Source organism: Thunnus maccoyii, chromosome 8 (assembly GCF_910596095.1).
Source record: "Thunnus maccoyii chromosome 8, fThuMac1.1, whole genome shotgun sequence".
Taxonomy (NCBI): domain Eukaryota; kingdom Metazoa; phylum Chordata; class Actinopteri; order Scombriformes; family Scombridae; genus Thunnus; species Thunnus maccoyii.
The window spans coordinates 30,489,192-30,508,931 of record NC_056540.1 but is presented as its reverse complement, the minus strand read 5'-3'; the positions used below and the strand labels follow the sequence as shown (position 1 = coordinate 30,508,931).

At 38.9% G+C, this 19,740-nt stretch overlaps 1 protein-coding gene across 1 annotated transcript; it reads right to left on the bottom strand.

Moving 5' to 3' along the window:
* Positions 1 to 9,051: 9,051 nt before the first annotated feature.
* On the bottom strand, positions 9,052 to 19,570 carry lman2 (lectin, mannose-binding 2). Its single transcript, XM_042419683.1, has 8 exons — positions 19,324 to 19,570; positions 16,694 to 16,812; positions 16,121 to 16,238; positions 14,479 to 14,561; positions 12,274 to 12,435; positions 12,006 to 12,120; positions 10,174 to 10,293; positions 9,052 to 9,989 (listed from the first exon to the last, which is right to left on the bottom strand). Exons 1-8 carry the CDS (start codon positions 19,490 to 19,492, stop codon positions 9,829 to 9,831), a joined length of 1,047 nt encoding a protein of 348 aa, XP_042275617.1. The 5' UTR covers positions 19,493 to 19,570; the 3' UTR covers positions 9,052 to 9,828.
* Between the last annotated feature and the right edge of the window lie 170 nt (positions 19,571 to 19,740).

Below are 19,740 nucleotides of genomic sequence, written 5' to 3'. Positions count from 1 at the left end.
ACCATCCACAGAGAGGTCCCCATGGTGTGTCCTTCAGTTGACAGACATTCAAACATCCTAAACTATCAAAACATCTCAAAGTCAAACAGGTCCAAGTTAATTCACAGGAAACTGCCAAATACCAAAAAAAAGTGGTACTTTACTTTAAACTCTCTGTCTGTGATACCAGCATTTTCAACACATGATGAAAAATTGGCAGATAGTGCAGCAGATTAAAGGTAAATACATCAACGTGAATTATATTCACAATTTTCACTGTTTAGATCTGTCAGAGGAGTTTTTGTTGTTTAGTTCGTGTTAATGATTTACCAGCAACTGATCACCACAACATGGTACAACATGGTATTCCCTCACCTGAAAGCATCCTTAAACAACTGAGAAGCATACAAAGGTCATTTTAAAGTTTCATTTAAATGACAAAGTATGGACCAGACGGAGTTTAGCAGTTTCAACATGTCGCAAAAAAAAAACAAGTTAACCTTTTGAATGGGCATATTGACCCAACCGGTCAAGGCTGGATTATTTCAATTCCTTATTATCAGGCTGCTCTAACAAGTTTCTAAAGACTCTCCAGCTGGTCCAGAATGCAGCTGCAAAATCCTTATCCTATCTTACAAAGCCCTTAATGGTCAGGCACCATCATATCTTGAGGAGCTCATAGTACCGTATTATCCCACTAAAGCACTGTGCTCCCAGAATGCAGCTTACTGGTGGTTCCTACAGTCTTTAAAAGTAGAATGGGAGGCAGAGCCTTCAGCTATCTTGTGGAACCATCTTCCAGATTCGGTCCAGGGGGCAGACACCCTCTCTATGTTTAAGAGTAGGCTTAAAACTTTCCTTTTTGATAAAGCTTATAGTTAGGGCCGACCAGGCTCGCCTTGGATCAGCCCTTAGTTATGCTGCTATAGGCCTAGACTGCTAGGGAACTTCCCATGATGCATTGAGCTCCTCTCTCCTCCTCCTCCTCTCCATCTGTATGCATTCATGTAACATCAATGCATGTCACTAACTTTGCTTCTTCCCGGAGTTTTTTGTGCTTTCTCATCTCGCAGGAAACCCTGGGTGGAGGCCTAGCCTTCGTGGTCTTTCGCAGTCCTGTTGGCATCCTTCCCCAGCTATTGCTGCTGTTATTGTTATTGCTTTCCCTCTTTCTTTCTCTCTCTTAACCCAACCGGTCAACGCAGATGGCCGCCCACCAAGAGCCGGGTTCTGCTTGAGGTTTCTACCCGTTAAAGGGGAGTTTTTCCTTACCGCTGTCACTAAGTGCTTGCTCATGGGGGAATTGTTTTGTCTCTGTAAATTAAAGAGTACGGTCTTGACCTGCTCTATGTGAAAAGTGCCCTGAGATGACTTTTGTTGTGATTTGGCGCTATATAAATAAAAATTGATTGATTGACTGCAATGAAATACAGTGTAATGGGAATTTGAATGCTGTGCAAAATATGAAGACTTTCCTTTGTAAGATACCTGCACCCTTTGTGAACAGTGGAGTAAAGGGCTTTAGGTGACTATTAAACAGTCCAACAGTATTTAAAGTGTTTTTGTGGCATATACGGATATACTGTAAAAGTAAAAGTTTATATTTTGAGTAAAGAACAAGAAAATGAAGTGAAACTCTTATACAAATGTTAGTTTATGTAGCCTCCTGGCCAGTCAGAAATGCTTTGAGTAATCTCATTGGGAGCTAAAACAGCCTGTTTCAGACAGAGGCTGAACTGAGGGGCTGCATAAAGGACCAACAGGAGATAAATAAATCGTTTTTTGAACTGTAAATCATGCAAAGATATTCCAGGAGAGCCCCAGAATATAAATATAGACCTTAAAATATGCGTGATGTGTCCCCCTTTAAGGTTGTTACATAAATAAACAAGTTTACAGTAAATAAACGTTGTATTTATTATAGGGATGGTGAATTAGTGAGCATTGGTGCATTAGAAAAATAAACGTATCAATCTAAAGGTATATATTTGTCTTCTTCTTCATGTTCGCATTTGTAATAATAACATTATTTCATTATTTTTTTATCATTTATTGTTAATTCCATAATCATTGCATCTTTAGTATTCACACTAGGCTATTATAGTTTTGAAAAACTAATAGCGAACTTGCTGAGATGACACGTCTCTCACATTTTCTCTTCATTTTTTCTGCTGTTGAAAGCCTCTGATCTCCGGCGCAGCACATTTTCTACGACTCTGAAAAGCAGCTTTGTCAGTGTGACCTCTATCCCTCTTTAGTTTGTCTGAAGTAAAAGTTTTTCTCAGCTCAAAGAGGAATATGAAGTAATTTCACTGAAGTTTAACACAACCGTATTTTGTGAATAGTATTATATTATATTACCAAAAGTTTCACTAAATTGGACCTGAAGAGACGCTGACGCAGGTCTGTCAGCATGTTGACGTCGGCTGTTGTAGGGAAGAATTTTCTTTCCTTTAGTGACGCAAAATGAACATTTTTGTAAGTTACAGAGCATTAAAAATTAATCAACAACAATCAATAATTAAATTGGGCTGCAACTGTTAAAATAGTGACAAATCACAAATACGGTCTTGTTTTGTCCGACCAGCTGTCCAAAACACTCGGACTGAAACTAACGATTATGTTCTTCATCGATTAATCTGCCCATTATTTTCTCAATTAATCGATTACTTGTGTTATCTATACAATGTCATACAATAGTGAAAAATCCTCCTTGTAACGCCCTCAACCCAAGGTCATGTCTTCAACCCAAAGATCTCCAGTATTTTCTATTATTTTTGACAAAGAAGAACATCAAATCAAATTTGAGAGACTGGTAGGTGCAAATCTTTTGCAGTTTTGCTTCAGAAATGACTAAAAAGATTATATGATGGTAAAAATAGCTTTCTGGTGATTGACTAATCGATTAATCGACTACTCGTTGCAGTTTTAAAGTTGACTAAATCAACTGATTGATAAATTTGTTGGTATTATGTCCTTATTTTCCGCCATTTGATAAACAAAACAATTAAAATCTTGAGTAATTAGGTCTATAAAATGTCCATTAATCATATATAAATAACAGATAGACAACTGATAATGGAGATAATCCTTTGTTACAGCCTTGATCCTAACATGTTTCTCCTCTACGCTGTGAGTAACATGTCATTTAGTCCCAGGTGGGGAGGTTTTCTAAGATGTAGGCCATTGATCCAGAGGCAACAGCTCACTCTGTCAGTCAGGTTTCCAGTCAATCACAGCTTCCAGGTGTGGAAGTGGAAGTAAAACCGTGGGGCTATTTAAACTGTGGCCCTGTGACACACACACACACACACACACACACACACACACACACACATACAGACACAGTCTAAAAATCCTCTCCTGACCCCCGGAGGCTGAGAGACACAGATCATGTGAAAATCTGTCTCCTATCAGCGTCTCCTCCCCTCCCTCACTTTCTACACAGCACTGAAAGAGTATTCAAGCACTTCATTGAATTTTCATTACCCAGTGCGGCTGCACAGTGTGGCAGCCCACAGGCTCCACATGCACAGACTATCAATCCAGCCCACCATTCATTGGTTTAATAGGTATTCTGGTGTGTGTATGTGTGTGTGTGTGTGTGTGTGTGTGTGCTTTTGTTACCTCATTGGGACCTCTTCCGGTATAAACACTGACCTTGTCAGGACCAGTAGTCCTCATGGGGACCAATGCTTGGTCCTAATATGCTCCACATATCTGGAACAAATTCCCAGAAAACTGCAGGTTTGCTGCAACTTTCAGATCTTTTAAATCACAGCTGTTTTCTGTTTGCTGTTACTTTTAATTAAACCGAATTTGAGGGTTAATATCTTACACTGCACTGTAACTTTTAATGTCTTGTTTTATCTGTCTTATTCTATTTTAGCTTCTTTTTATTTCCAATTTAATTGTATTTAAATGTCTTTTTATTGCCTTGTGTTGCTTTTATATTCTGTCCTGATGCCTTTTATGCTCTATGTAAATCACTTTGAACTGCCTTGTTGTTGAAATGTGCTATACAAATAAACTTGCCTAATTAGAGAGGTAAAACGTCATTTCTGAGGTCCTGGTTAAGGTTTGGATTAGGGTTTGGCTTCGGCTGTCCACAATGAATGAAACTCAATGCAACGTCCCAACAAGGATAGCTGTGCAAACTTGTGTGTGTGTGTGTGTGTGAGAGGTAATGCAGGTTTAATGTGTAATGTACAAATTATTGATTGACAGAAACATATTGAAAATGTATCTAGTTTTCCGCCTGGAGCATTGCTCCGATAATTAACAAGTTATAAATATTGTTAATTCAGAGCAAATGGTCATATATACATGTATATTATATGTGTGTGTGTGTGTGTGTGTGTGTGTGTGTGTGTGTGTGTGTGTAAAGTGTGAGATTGATCCCACTGCCGAGACGCTGCCCATCTCATTCCCTGGCTGCCATCCTGAAGCTCTGATTGGAGAACCCAGTCCAGCTCTCCAATCCAGCAGATGCAATTTGGACCGTCATGTTATATATATATCATTCGAGTTGTTAGTCAGTGTGGCTGTGATTTGATATGAGTCGCACACCACTGTGTCTCCCGATCTGCCTTTACTAGAAAGCGTTAAGTCTCTGTATAGGCTCGATCTCAATGTTAACTTTTTCCATTGGTGCTTTAGGCTGCACGGAGTCAAACCATGCACGCACTGATTTGCCAGTTTAAACACGCTGAGTCGCACCCAAGATGGACCATCTCCAAAGTCGGGTCAAAGCGTGCCCAACCCGCCTCCAAGCAGGATGTGGTGACATCAGATAGGCTTCATCATCATTAAGCAACAAGCCGGCTAACTTCCTGTTTAGCCCTCCGCTAACTTGAATACAGATAAAATGATTCAATCTTGATTTTCCAAATGTTATCAAAGGGAATAGATCAAACTCTGATAGTGAAACGAATCATTTTGCAAGGGTTGTGATGCTCTAAAAAAGTGTATCCACCATTATGTCAAATTGGCTTCACAGCCCAGCCAACTTCCTGAGTAAACAGCGCTAAAGACAAGTGCATCATCAGTTAAAGACACACCTTCAAGCAGATGGCCGTGTTGTAATGGAGATGAAAATCCCTGCCGCGCTGGGCTGACACGCCGAGTCATACCCAGTCAAACCGAGCCAGCACGTGTGTACGGAAAAGACCTTAGCTAGCTAAACGACGTGAGGACTGGGTTAGGTTTAGCTTATTGTTAGAGTACAAACACACACCTACACTCGGACTCTTTGCTGTCTAAGAGCGCAGCATATTAGTTGAGGTTTTATTTATCGTTTTGTTTGAAGACTCTGAGTCATGAGTCCTCTTCAGGTTGTATTTATTAGGGCTGCAACTCACGATTATTTTCATTATCGCTTCATAAATTAGTTGCTTGGTCAGAAAATGGTGAAAAATGTCAGTAACTGTTTCTCAAAGCCCAAAATGACGTCCTCAAATGTCTTGTTTTAACCCGACCGACAGCCAACAACTAAAAGATATTTATTTTACTATCATAGAGGACTAAAGAAGCCAGAAAAATACACATTTAAGAAGCTGGAACCAGAGAATTTGGAAATCTTTTTCTTCTTAAAAAAAATGGCTCGAAACAATGAATCAAGTATCAAAATGGCTGGTGATTAATAAAACAGTTGGCAGCTGATCAATTAATCGTTGCAGCTCTAGTATTTATTTATTTGATTTAAACAGCACATTCATGCCTCTTTTATTCCTGTTATTTGTACATTGAAGTTAATTGCAACCGATCATTTCAATAAATAACTTAATTTTACCAAATCTATCTGGTTTTATGTTGCTTCTATTTCCAATAGAAACTTGAGTCATAACAGGTTACATAAAGAAATCACTTAAAATGGAAAAAACTGTAGTTTTATCTGAAATAAAACACAATCGTGAGCAAAACATTAAAAGGAGTTTTTGTTTGGAACAAGAAAATGATCAGTGGCCTGTTTTATGTCAGACAGGAGAGAATGCACACACACACACACACACACACAGTTGTGCTGTTGCACTAGTGTGGCAGAAGATGAAAATCGATACTATATCACCATCTTGTGGTTAAAGAACATCATTGACAATCTGAATTTAATTGATGCTGCATATTTCTATAGAAGAGGAAAAAAATGAAACAAATGTTATAATACACCATATTTAAGAACATACCGTATAAAATGAAATATGCTAATAGGCTATAGGGTCAATATATAATAATGGCTGAAGAGCCAGAACTTATCAATAATCATGCTGAGTTTTCATCAGACATATAAAATGTGCTTACAATTAATTGTAATAATTAGCCATTTCTTAAGCAATATGTCATTAATTTAGACAGAAGTAGACAGAAGTATATTGCCAAAAAATCTGAGTATCCGTCCTGAGAAGGATGGATTCACAGTTTTTCAAATCTGTTTTAAAACAATGTCAGGTGACGAAATGAACATTAAACATGTTTTTCTTGCTGTAATCATTCCTCCTGTTCATACTGACCATTAGAATATTCTTTCATAATACAATTATAAGTGATGGGGGACAAAATCCACAGTCCTCCGTCTGTGCAAAAACGTATTTAAAAGTTTATCTGAAGCTAATATGAAGCTTCAGCGTCCAAATGAGTCAAATCAAGTAGATATCTTTCAACGTTACAGTCTTTTTAGTGCCAAAGTTCCTCTTTTTGTTACTATACTTCCACCTGCAGCTCAACAGGGAAACACTGTCTGAGGAAACACAAAGAGGGAATTTGATGCTAAAAAGACTGTAAATGTGTCAGATATCCACTTGATATGACTAACTCAGACTGCTGAAGCTGAATATAAGCTTCACATCAACTTTTAAATGTATTGCACTAAATGACTGTTGTGAACCGGCCCTTTAAAGCTGTGTTTACGAGCATGATTTGTGACATCACAACTGGTTTGGAAGCCAGTCGTGGTCCAGTACACGACTTACACAAGTGAGGTATGGAAACATTAAACTTCCAATGATCATGAACTTAGAATGAACTTCAGTTGCAGTTGCAGCAAAAGTAATTAGTGTTTGTTGTTGATTAGTTTTGATAATTTCAGTTCTCTTTAGATTTTACCCTCTTTGAGTACATACACACATTTTTAATTCTTCTTTTGTTTGTCCAGTGTTCTCAAGATCTTTGAAGGAAGTTCTGTAAAGGAAACTGTATCTGCAGGTGCATGTGAACTTACAACACATGAATGCAGGTTAATGCATACACAGAGACAATGGACTCCAGCAGTTAAACTACAGACAATATATTTGCACATTCATAGATTTTGGATTTCCCAATGACGAAGGAGCAGATGTAATTTTAAGAATATTAGAGTTGTTAATCGAAAAACCATACCAGACATATTATTCAAAGCAGAGTTGGAGGGGATATTTAAATAACTGTAGTTACATAACTAGCTAACGTTACCTCGATTAGTTGGTTGAAAACCTTCTGGCAAAGTTTCTTATTTTTTATCTACTCATTTGGAAAAATACAAATAAATATCTTGCCTGTTCATTAGATTTCCACATACATGAGATTATTATAACAAATCCTTGTAATAATCTACAAAAAAACACCACAATTCTGTGTTTTTTTTTTCATTTTTTTCATTTTAATAGATTATTTCTGATGAGAAGAGCTGTTTCAAGTCTCATTACAAAACTAAGTGATGTGGCAGAAAAAAAAAATACAGAAATGATTCAAGAACACAGGAACAGTGATCAAAATTTTGTTTCGGACTAAAAACAAACAAACAAACAAAAAAAAACAAACAATCTGCATGTTTCAGCAGCATCTAAAACTACGAATCTTCAATTTTACTTTGAACATTTTTGTTAAATGTTGTTTAAAATTATGAACCAAACAAGAGCAACAAAGAAATATGATGATGAAAGAGTTTAAAGGACAGGACTGCCAGTGTAAATGTGCCTTTGAACAATCGATCCACGGTCGGAACAGCTTGGTAATTAACGTCGTCTGCTACCATTCGTTAATCACGCTTCTTCTCTTATGTAGCAGTTAATTACACTAATATTCATTATACTGAAGAACTGAATTCAAGGAACCTGTTTTCTCTACCACACTCAACAAGTTTTAATCACAATTTAGCATCATTAAAAAGGTACCCTGCGGAGCTCTTGTCCCCTTTAATGCAGCAACAGGACGACAGAAGCAGCGAAGAGGAAGACTGCAAGCTAGTAAACATGAATCTTTTAAGTAAAATTAGCTTTTCCAAATGTTTAACGAGGAAGAAAATGGATTTTTACATATTGTGTGAGTAACACTGAATGTGAAGAGCTTTTTTTTTTTTGTTTGTTGACATGAAAACTCCTCAGGGCACCTTTAACTGAAAAAAACAAACACTTAGAAAAACAATAAAAAGGCATATTCTGGATTAAAACCCCCCAAAAATGCTGTTCGAAAGACCCTGCAGGGGAAACAAGACAAGAGAGCGTAAAATGTTCTGCTGTATTAAACTACAGAGAGGCTGCGCTGAGTAGTAACAGCTTCACAAGACTTCATTCATATAAACCAGACTTCAGAGGTTATAATATCCACCTTTACAGAGCTGATTTGCCACTTTATCTATAATCTCTTGTATAACATGGTGAGGATTCAACAGTCTGCTAGTTTGTAAAGCTTTAAATTGACCGTCCGTCTGATATCTGATGGTGTTTTTAACAGGAAGTTGAGTTTTAATAGTTTGACCGCGGGGAGTTGTGTCTCCGCCGCTTTTCCATGAAGGTTTTATTCCATCGTTTTATGTTAGTGGATGTGGTCTGCTTCTGCTATAAAACACTGCATTAAAACCCTTTATTATCAATTTGGAATAAACAGAAGAAGAAGTGGCTAGTGTTAGCATGACTGAGCCAACAAAGAAAAGAGCGCCACCTACAGAAACTTCACCGATAAAGAAATCCAGGGGAGAACGACGTCTCAGCAGTGACCCGCATTATTTGTTTAACAGTTGAGCTGTTATGTTTCTGCACTTTTCTTGCCAATTAATTTTAAAAAAAAAAAGGAGAAACTTTAAGCACTCAGTGGTTATTTGAAAAAAAAAAAAAAAACCTATCCTAAAATGTAGATTTTTTTCTAACCCACAATAATCATCCAGTTCTTTCTCAAATATATGTTGGAGAACATGTTGTAACACAATTTCAAGCGATATAAAATCATTGTGAAATAGCTAAAAAGAAAAAAAAGAAACCAGCATTTCTAAAGAGAGAGAAGCAGTAACACGTTTCATTTAATTTCGGTGGTGTCGCCACAAAAACCAAAATGTTGATATTAAACGTGGATATTCTGGCAACATCAGCCACTGATGCTATAACGTGGAGCCGCTTTGCTTCTTCCAATCAATAATCATGTAAAAATACCCTGAAATACAAAAAAGAAAAACACCATTTGGCGCCAAAGTTCACAATCTGTGGCAGGAAAAAAGCTGATTAAGCAACAATCATGTGGGAACAGTCTTTAGGGGAAACTGAAAAACTCAAAGTTTGACAAAAAAATTGACAGTTTGTCAGTTTTAACCCTGCGATGAATGAACACAAAGACAAGGAGAAAAAAAACCAACCCGGCATTGATCAGGGACACTCATGACGGTCGCCATTAGTTTTGCGCCTTCTTACCAAAAAAATCACAAGTAACCATATTTCACTCCCAATGCAGTGCTTCAAAAGATATAAACATCTGTACAATCTTTAGAAAAAAAATTCACATTGAATGTGCTGAATCTGTCATCTGGAAACAAGTTCATTCCACGACAAACATCTCTCTCTCTCTCTCATAAAAGGTTCTTCTCTCTCTCTCTCTCTCTCTTTTCTCCGCTCAGTAAAACCTCTTGTTCCTCTCCTGTCTCTTCTGGAAAACTACAGCTCCCACCACGGCGCACACCACGATTCCCAACAGAGCGCACAGCAGAAGCAGGAAGACCTTCCAGCCGGTGAGGGGCGTGCCGCGGAAGTTTCCGGTGGGATCGTCGATGTTGTCTGTAAAGAAACGAGAAAGTCGACGTTCATCTGAAAGTCCGGTCGCTGCTCATCTGAACTCATGGTCTAAATATATATTTTTTTTTTATCTGTTAGAAACTTACTTTTGATTTAACTGCACACAAAGAAACATGAGAAAACTGATTTTACTGAGACAGTTGATTGGTGAGTAATTTTAATGAACCTTTTGGAGACTTGAGGAGGCTGACGCTGGGCTCGATCTTGGTCCAGTCCAGGTTCTCCTCCTCGGGGGTGTGTTCCACCATCAACTGGTAGAGCTTCATGGAGATGATGTCATGGTTATCTGGAACATAACATAGATGTTAAAACCGATTTTTAATTCCTGCCAAATCAAGTCACGTCTGGCTCCAAGCTACATAACAGATAGGGATGCGTGATATTGGATTTTTTGCCGATATCCGATATGCTGAGATTTCCAACTCGTTGTGGCCGATTGCTGATGCTGATACTGATATATGCACATAATTTTTTTCCAGCTGGCTGAGGAGACTATTATGCATGCACGCATCAACTGTACTAAGTATGATCAAGAAAGACAAGAATTTAGGAAGACTGGAGTTCAGGAGCTCAGCATTAAAACTGTAATGAACCTGCCAAGTTGGTGGAGCAGTAGAGTTTTCATTGACTTTATTAGACAGACAGGATTAATATGTAGGATTTAATCTCTGGAGCAGAAGGTGGCGGTAATGCACCTGATACGCTGGTTGCCAACCGCCGTTATGAACCAAAAAGAAGAAGATGAAGTTTTTTTGTTTTTCAAACAGAGTGGTACATCCTGTCACCCGAAGGATTTCTTATCTGAGCAGCCGAACACCGCAGCACCTCGAATAACAAACCGGGGCTCTGTGGTCCAGTTGGATCCACATGGAAAGCCGGGGCTAACGTTAGCTGGGAGGCTAGCGGAGCGTTAGCTGCAGCATGACCAGAGGAGCCAGCTAGCCTTCGCTAGCCTCCCAGCTAATGTTAGCCCCGGCTCTCTATGTGGAGCATCGAGCCCCGGTTTGTTATTCGGGTTAAAGTGGGAAGAAGCAGGTGTGACGGGCAACTGAGTGAAGTGGAGCCTTTGGAGGAAGCACCGGGACCGTCGCGGTGACACAGTCCATCAAGAGAAGCATAGTCAGGCGGCGGAGGAGATGGCGACATATCGGCCTCTCACAATCGGCAGAATTCACCAGAATTCGCTGATGCCGATATTTCATTTTAGAGCTTTTATCGGCCGATAATATTGTGCATCCCTAATAACAGATATGTTGACCCCGTACGAGCCCGCCCACAGCCTTAGATCCTCAGGTGGGGCCCTTCTGGCTGTTCCAAAATCGAGGCTTAAATCTAAAGGTGCTTTTTCCATCAGGACCCCTCGACTTTGGAACGACCTGCCTGAGGAGATAAGGCTCGCAGAATCAGTAACTTCTTTTAAATCACTTCTTAAAACCCGTTTTTCTTGCTTTGTGAATGTTGTCCTCAGATCATCTTTCTTTTTAACTTTTTATCATCTCTTTATTGTCTTTCTTTGACTTCGGCCGCCATCTTTTTAAGGTCTTTGCTTTGCATTGTACTGCTTTTGCTTTGTCTGTCAAAGCACTTTGTAAACTCTGTTTTTAAAAAGGTGCTTTATAAATAAAGTTATTATTATTATTATTATAAGTCTGTTTCTGAGAATAATCAATGAAAAAGTAAGTTATCTTAATATAAAAATGAAACTAGAATCAGATCTTCATATTAGAGTCAATCGCTGTCATTACTGAATATTTAAACTTGTGACAGGCTTAAATTTCTGGATGATATAATACATTTTACTTAAAAAATGCATAAAATATTACAACACTAAACACCAAACTGGTGGCGTTAGTAGATATAATCCTGATATTCCAGCCACTGAGGGGTCTGAGCACTTCAGAAGTGAATACTTGTGATTTCCTTGCTGCTGTTGTTGTTGTGGAGCTTTCTAACCAGAAAGCTCCACAACAACAACCTAAGAACCAAAGAACCACCTACCGGACAGATCTCCTGTAGCCGCCGAGGCACCAAAGAAATATCCAGTAGGAAGACGGACGCCTCCGATATCGATGCATTCCTTCCACTCGTTCTTGTCTTCCACGTCAACCATCACCTACGGGAGACATACGTGATGGAAATCATGTTACAAAGTCGAGAAGCTACTAAAAAACAGATAAAGACAATAAAAAAAAGCTAAAATCCTCGTATCTCTTGAGCAAATAAAGGTTGTTTGAAATCCTGAATAGAAACCAGTTTGACTACATACAGTCAGTCTTCCTTTGGAGTAGCGGATGGCGAGGTACGTGTCGTGCTCTCTGTTCCGGATCTCTGCCGAGCAGCCTCCCAGCTCGGACGATCGGCCGTCTTTGCCGTGATCGTAACTCACCGAGCCGTTGTTCACCATGGCCGAAATGTACGGGAAAGAACGCTGGAGGCAGAAAGAAGAAATGAACAAGTTGGGTTTAAAAATAGACACTAAGTATTACTCTTAAATTAAAAACAAAATGATGGATAATAAAATAAAATGTAAGATAAGAAGCTCACATGATACATTTCCAGTGTTTATGAATACATAAAGGCTACATTCACACTGCAGACTCTACAGGATCCATTTCAAAGACACATTTGCAGCATTTAATTTGTTCCTGAGACATTTAAGTTACGGCACATCTTCAACGTCTGACTAAACTGATGTATCCCCTAAGAATACATATTTTCATGGTTCTGTCTTGTGTTCTTTATCCTACCAGTAGATCAGCCAAACTGGCCCGACAGGTTCAGCAACTTAACAACAATCTCGAGAGGAATTTGTTGCTTTTTTTTTCTCTCTATGTGTTTTGGACTATTGGACAAACCTTCAGCTCTGGGAACTCGTGGGGAAGATTTTTTCTAGATTAAATAATTTGAGTTTTGGTCACCCAAATTGCTAAAAAGAACATATTTTCTCACTATCCAGATAGTTTTGGTTTTATCTGCCCAGGTTTTGCAATATCTACATCTGCCTCCACCGCCCCAAAAATTGGAGTAAATAGAAAATTATTTTGGTGTGACGGCAGTGAACATCTACTGTATATGTCCATTTTAATCTGGATAATCCACAGAACTAGGAAATAGAAAGAGGTCCAAATATCTGGTGGGTCTGTCACCAGTACAATAATGAATTTAAAACCTCAGTTTCTATAGTTTTCTTTTCTACTACATTGTCAATTCATGGCAGAAATAAATGACAAATTAATTGATAATGAAAATTGTTTTTTTTTGCCGCCTTAGACTCAAATTAAATACTTTATTTACTATCACGAGAACAGTGACAAACTTTGACTTGTGCGTTAAAATTTTAGCTCAAGATCTGTTTGTTCACAAGCGTCTTTGTAGTCCAGAGTTTTGGTTTCACTCTGATTAAAAAGCAGCAAATTAAACTTTTATGAGGGATTTAAAAAAAAAAAAAAAAAAAAGACAAAACCTGGGACAATAAGAGCTGCACTGTGAATGTAGCTGAAGTCACATGACAAGCTCTGGTGAAATAAACACAAATATCCATTGAGACTAGGGATGCACGATATTGGATTTTTTGCTGATATCCGATATGCCGATATTTCCAAATCATTGTGGCTGATTGCCAATACCGATATCTGCAGGCTCCACTTCACTCAGCTGCCCGTCAGACCCGCTGCTTCTTCCCACTTTAACCCGAATAACAAACCAGGGCTCGGTGGTCCAGTTGGATCCACATGCAGAACCAGGGCTAACATTAGCTGAGAGGCTAGCGGAGCATTAGCCGCAGCACGACTGGAGGGAAGCACAGCCAGCTAGCCTTCGCTAGCCTCCCAGCTAACGTTAGCCCCGGCTCTCTACGTGGAGCACCGAGCCCTGGTTTGTTATTCGGGTTAAAGTGGGAAGAAGCAGCGGGTCTGACGGGTAGCTCGAGTGAAGTGGAGCCTGCGGAGGAAACACCTGGCCCGTCAGGGTGACACAGTCCATCGAGGGAAGCACAGTCAGGCGGCGGAGGAGATGGCGCCGATGCCGATATTTCATTTTAGAGCTTTAACAGCAGATATCGATGACGTGCCGATAATATCGTGCATCCCTAATTGAGACATTTAACAAAATTTAAACAGCGAGTTTACTGCCAGAGAACTAGCTTTTTGCTGCCAAAATAAAGAGGTGAATATGTGTCAAAAGAAACATTACATGGGGTTTAACTTAACATTAACATGCTTAAACTTTTGACAGCATGCTGATTTAAAGTGAAGATTAAAAAAATAAACAGAATCTGCACCGAGACGGCATGCTGACAGTTAAAACCTGAGCAACCACTCACATCTGTTGCATCATCGTTTGAGTAAGTATCTATAAAAACTGCCAGCCCGTGGAAGAGAGCATTGTTGGAAAACACAGGCCCTGCAAAGAAACAAGCCGGTCAATCGCCTCGAGCCCCCCACACACACACACACACACGCTACACACTTACATCCATTCCATGGAGGTCATTGCGGAAGGTATCCAAAAACAAAGCCAGGCCAAGAAACTGATCTTGGTTTCCAAACACAGGGCCTAGGATGGAGGCAGAGATGAGGCGACACATGAGCAGACAACTCCAGACACTTATCTCCGGTCAGCAGAGATGAGATGAAAGATGGTGAATAAAAGCTGAATAACACGGTGAACGAGACGGTGTGGTATCATTTTTCAAGACTTACGATGTGCTGAAGGGAACAAACGGCGACGCAAAGTGATGATTATCAATATGTTGAAGCATTTGTCAATCATAATGTATGTACATGTCACAGAACTTTGTCATCAATGAAAGGGCACAAAATATGTTAAAGATAATCACACTCATTGTAAGCACGTCTGTATTAAACCTCAAGAAAGAATCAAGACATAAGGGTGAAAAATGGTGAGAATAACTTTTAAAAAAATAATAAAGCCAGAAGAGAATTTGGAAATAATGGTGTAAAATAAACCTGAACATCTTTAAAAAATAAAAGCACATGTCTAGGCTTATTATTTTAAGGATTTCAGCCTTACAACAGCTGATGTAAAGAGTTTCTGATGGTGTAATCGGCCAATAAGAAGAGGTTGGATAAAACCTACGCAAACCAAACGGTATAAAAGAAGGAGCATTATCTATAGCGACTCAGAGTGAGTTTGGTGAACCTTGTGTGCACTGTAAACTGCTCTCCTTTACTGCTCTGACTCCTGATGATTCTTTTTTTGGACACCAAAGAGAAGTTTTTTTCTTGAGCTGATCTGAAACTTTTTCCCCCAACATTACGTTGGGACGACTGGGACAAATACACATCTTTGAGTTTCTCTATCTGATCTGCAGCATTTTATTTTTATCTAACAGTACATTTACTTTCACATACTGTTGACTCCACTGACGTGCTTTTCCTTTCAATCAGTTTCTTTAAGACATTTTAAACCCTTTTTAGCACCACATAAAATGCAATTTAATACCTTTTTTTACTGTCATACTGTTAAAAGAATGATGGAAAACCAGTGGAGACAATAAAGTTTACATGTCCTTCCTGGCTGTTTATAACAATGTGTTTCCTCTATATATTTAACAGCTGCTCAAATTTCACATCGTACATAATAATCATGACGAACCCAAACCACACGCGCACCGCTTCAATCAGCTGACTGGAGCTAGCGGTGAGCGAACGGGAACAACACCGTCTTCGAATTAGCTGTGTCACTGCGCTAAACTGATGACTCAACATGTGTGATCATGCAGGTGAGCGTCAGGTTCTGAAGTCTTGCAGTGATTAGTTTTCAGTGCTTTATTAGCTCCTGGTAGACACATAATGTATTATTTATAAGAACAAGTTTATTCCTTTTCTCTGCAGTTTAAGATGCTGCTGATTCACTGACTTTTATTGTGCTACAGCAACAGGAAGAGCAACTTTAAACATCTCTACGGGGCGATTTTAAAAGACGCAGCAGACACAGTGAACTGGTGTGTGTTTTATTTGGATGAATCCAAACACCCAACACTTTGACACAACATAAAACTAAGTGAGATATTCAGATTTCTAACTAATAACAACCACTGAAATAGTGACTCAGCACCTGTGAGACAGAAAACACAAACCCGACGACATTACCTGGATGCAGTCTGTCCTTTGTGTACCAGATAGCGATGCCGTCGCCATGGAGATTCTTCTTTCCTGACCCGTGAATTTTGAACTGCACGTGCATCTCCCAGTCCTTCAGGTAACAAGGCTGCATGACAGAAACAAACAAAAACAAATAAACGTTTTCGACAGCAAAGAATCAGAATCAGCAGCAGATCATTATGTCTCATTACTGTCATCTTTTAAAGAGGTTCGGTCGGTTTATTTGGTATTTAAGTTATAAATTGGAAGTTAATACATGTCAGCATAGCAGCAACGGTGGACGAAAACATTTTTCAACTGATTTATGCTTTTGAATATTTCCTTCCTTGGTGGATTAAAGAAGGTTTTAACTCATTTTCAACACACTACAACACACTTTCATAGCTGTTTTGTGGGATCGCCTTACATAAAATACATGTGACATTTTATTTCTTACAAAGAAAGACAGAATGTCACAACTCAGTCTGATCAGTGTGTAAAGAGGTGATCTGATGGATACGTTGGACTGGTGTTGTTCTGGGATATAAATGACTATATATATGAAATGTTTTCCTTCCTCACCACTGTATTCCAGATGGATCCCTGCTTGCTTCTCTCATCTGGAGTGAGTCGGACGTATGAGCTCGTCACCAAAGTGCTTCCCCAGAAGTCCCACTGACTGGAAGGGCTGCTGCCGACGCCTGCAACACAAACACATGATCAGCTGTATGACCGTGTGAGGTCCCGTCTCAGTTTTATTCTTTGGCTTTTTAACTCAGAATGAGAGTTTCATTGCTTTGTCTTTGTGTTTTTATTGTGTTGTTTATGACTTGTGTTATATTAATTCTACGACACTTTGGTCAACTGTTGTATTTCAATGTGTTTATAAGTAGATTTGAGTTGCGTTGAACGTGTGCTCTTCTCATGTCTTATCAGATCTGCCTGTTTTCTAGTTCATGTTGCCTCATGAGGGCAAACATACACACCTTGTAAAACATGTGGAACAAAACAGTTACTCAACATTTACTGAGTTTCATTTGCAAACGTGTCTCCACTGAGTAGCTCATGAATAAAACTTCAGCCCTTTGAATTGAGTCAGTCAGGAGGAACGTTCCAACTATTAGCCTGAATTAATCAGCAGCTACTCTGATGATCAATTAATCCTTTACAGGCATCTTTAAGAAGAAAATTCCCAAATTCTTTGATTCCAGTTTGTCAAGTGTGAATATCTTCTGGTTTCTTTAGTCGCTTAAGACAGTGAACTGGATATTTTTGGGTTGTGGACTGTTGGTCGGGACAAAACGAAACATCAGATGACACCTGAGGCTCTGGGAAACTGTGATCGAAATTTTTCACCATTTTATGGATCAAACAACTAATCGATTAAACGGACAGATTCATCAATAACAAAACTAGTTGTTAGTTGCAGCCCTAGATGAATCTTAAGACAGTGCTAAAACGTGCAAAGTGCACATCCCCTCATTCAATAAGGTCATTAAAGAGATGATGAGAAGAAGTCTTCTGTCTCTTCATATTTAGTCCTCCTGTAGATTCTGGGGAGCAGAAAACAGTAGCAATTTACGTCTAAGAAAGAATGATTTTAAATTTAAACCTCCTCCTTAAGGCCATGATGGTATGAAAAAAAAAGAAGCTTTTGTCACGTTTCCTTTAAGTTAGTGTAAGATAATTAAACTTGACTTAATTATAGAACTCCAAATGGCCAGTTGACAATTAAGTGTTAATATCAAGTCTTTTGAATTTTTCTCCATTTGTGTCAAATCTAAAGTTGTCACAGACCGTCTTCGGGTCGAGTAATTATTTGCGTGCTCAGTATTATATTTCTTATTGATCTCTCAGGATGGGCTGCGCTCCTTCACGCAGTAAAACCTGAAATGTTTTCCTCTCAGCTGCACTTTCTTTCCCCATCCTGAAGGCCTGCTGATGGAACTCTGAACATTTCGTCAATTCAATCCTTCTCGTGTGCTGTTTGGCTCCTCGACCTACTTCACAGTAACGGTTCCAGACACCTGCAACAAACTATTTGATTGAATACAGTGATAAACTCACTTTAAATGCTCTACAACTGCATCAGTTTGATTTTTAAAGTTTTTTACTAGGGCTGCAACTAACAATTATTTTCTTTACTGATTAATCTACTGACTATTTACAGAAAAAAAGCAGCAAATATTTGCATTTGAAAAGCTGGAATTAATAAAAGTTTTGTATTTTTTTCCCAGTCGGGCAAGTGGGTCAGAAATTTACTTGCCCCTATACAAAATGTTTTATTTATTAGCGGCTATCAAATAACAAAGACTAAAGTTAATTGTCATGTTTAATCTTTATTTAAGTCAATGAAACAGAACAAGGACGTGGTATGAACACTAAATTCTTTTGATGAGCCCAGTTTCTTTCAAATAATGGAAAAGACTCCCTAACCTGATAGCAAATATGTTTTTTAGACTCATTTCTTCCACGCCAAGCTTCCTGATTTCCATCTTTAATGTTTCTTGTTCTCCAGAGTATTCATGGCGGTGAAAAATCACATGTTCCACTGACTCCTCTTTTTGACAACGCTCACATAATCAACACAATAATAAACACATAAAGGATGTTTGTTTCACACATCACACTACTAGCGTACTCAATGCTTGATTGGCTAACAGCGCACGCCAATATTCACATCAACTTTTAAATGCATGTTTGCACTAAATGACTGTGTGGACACACTGTGGATTTTGGCCTCCATCACTTACACTGAAAGCACATTTGAAGGGGATCTTTTAACAGACAGTATGAACAGGAGGAATGATTACAGCGAGGAAAACCTCTTTCATTGTTCATATGGACACCTTTAGTTAGAATAACGTGCTGCGTCTGGATTAAATATAAGGTTAAATCAAAATATCAAATCTTCAAATCTTACTGACAAGAAGGGTTTCTGAATAATTTGACACTTTTCTAGTTAATTATCTTACAGAGCCATGTCTCTAACTGTTACAGTGATACTGGTCCGACTGTTGACATTACATGATTGCTATAACGCACGTAAGCTACTAATTAAAGCGTAGGAACGACCTATAACACGACAGTCAATTAAATCAATTACCTAAGCAGCTGTAAATGTTGTTAAATAACTTCTAAAACGTAGAGAGAGTGCAGAGTTAAGAAAGCAGCAGGTTAAGTTAGCAGGCGGGCTAACTGAGCTATGTTACCTTGGTAAGGCTTCATTAACGAGTGCTCTCTCTTCAGGTGCTCCGTGTTTCCGTCCGTTATATCACCGCACACCGGACCCAACACGAACACCAGCAGGACCACCGCTGGGCTCAGACAGCATCTCAAGTTTCCCATTTTGTTCAAAAAGCCTCGGAGAGAAACTCTCATAACAGTCCTGTTCTTCTTCGAAACTCCATAAATTTGAGCCGGTCCTTCCTGTATTGTCGTCCGGAAAGAAACCGCACAAGTCTGACGTTAGTTCTCGTTCGTCCAAACCCGGAAGAACGTCTTTTTTTTCACCGCACATTTTCAAAATCATCGGCGTATTAAGAGTAAACTTGTATCTGTACAAGAATATCAATTCTTTATGAAGCTTGAAATTACATTGATTAAGAGGAAAGTTTAAGCTCTACATA

Coding starts and splice junctions, on each gene's coding strand:
- lman2 (XM_042419683.1), bottom strand. CDS start 19,492: ATGAGAGTTTCTCTCCGAGGCTTTTTGAACAAAATGGGAAACTTGAGA. Junction 16,813..19,323: donor GTTAATGAAGCCTTACCAAG/GTAACATAGCTC, acceptor TTTGTGTTGCAG/GCGTCGGCAGCAGCCCTTCC. Junction 12,121..12,273: donor ACTCCAAAGGAAGACTGACT/GTATGTAGTCAA, acceptor TGTCTCCCGTAG/GTGATGGTTGACGTGGAAGA.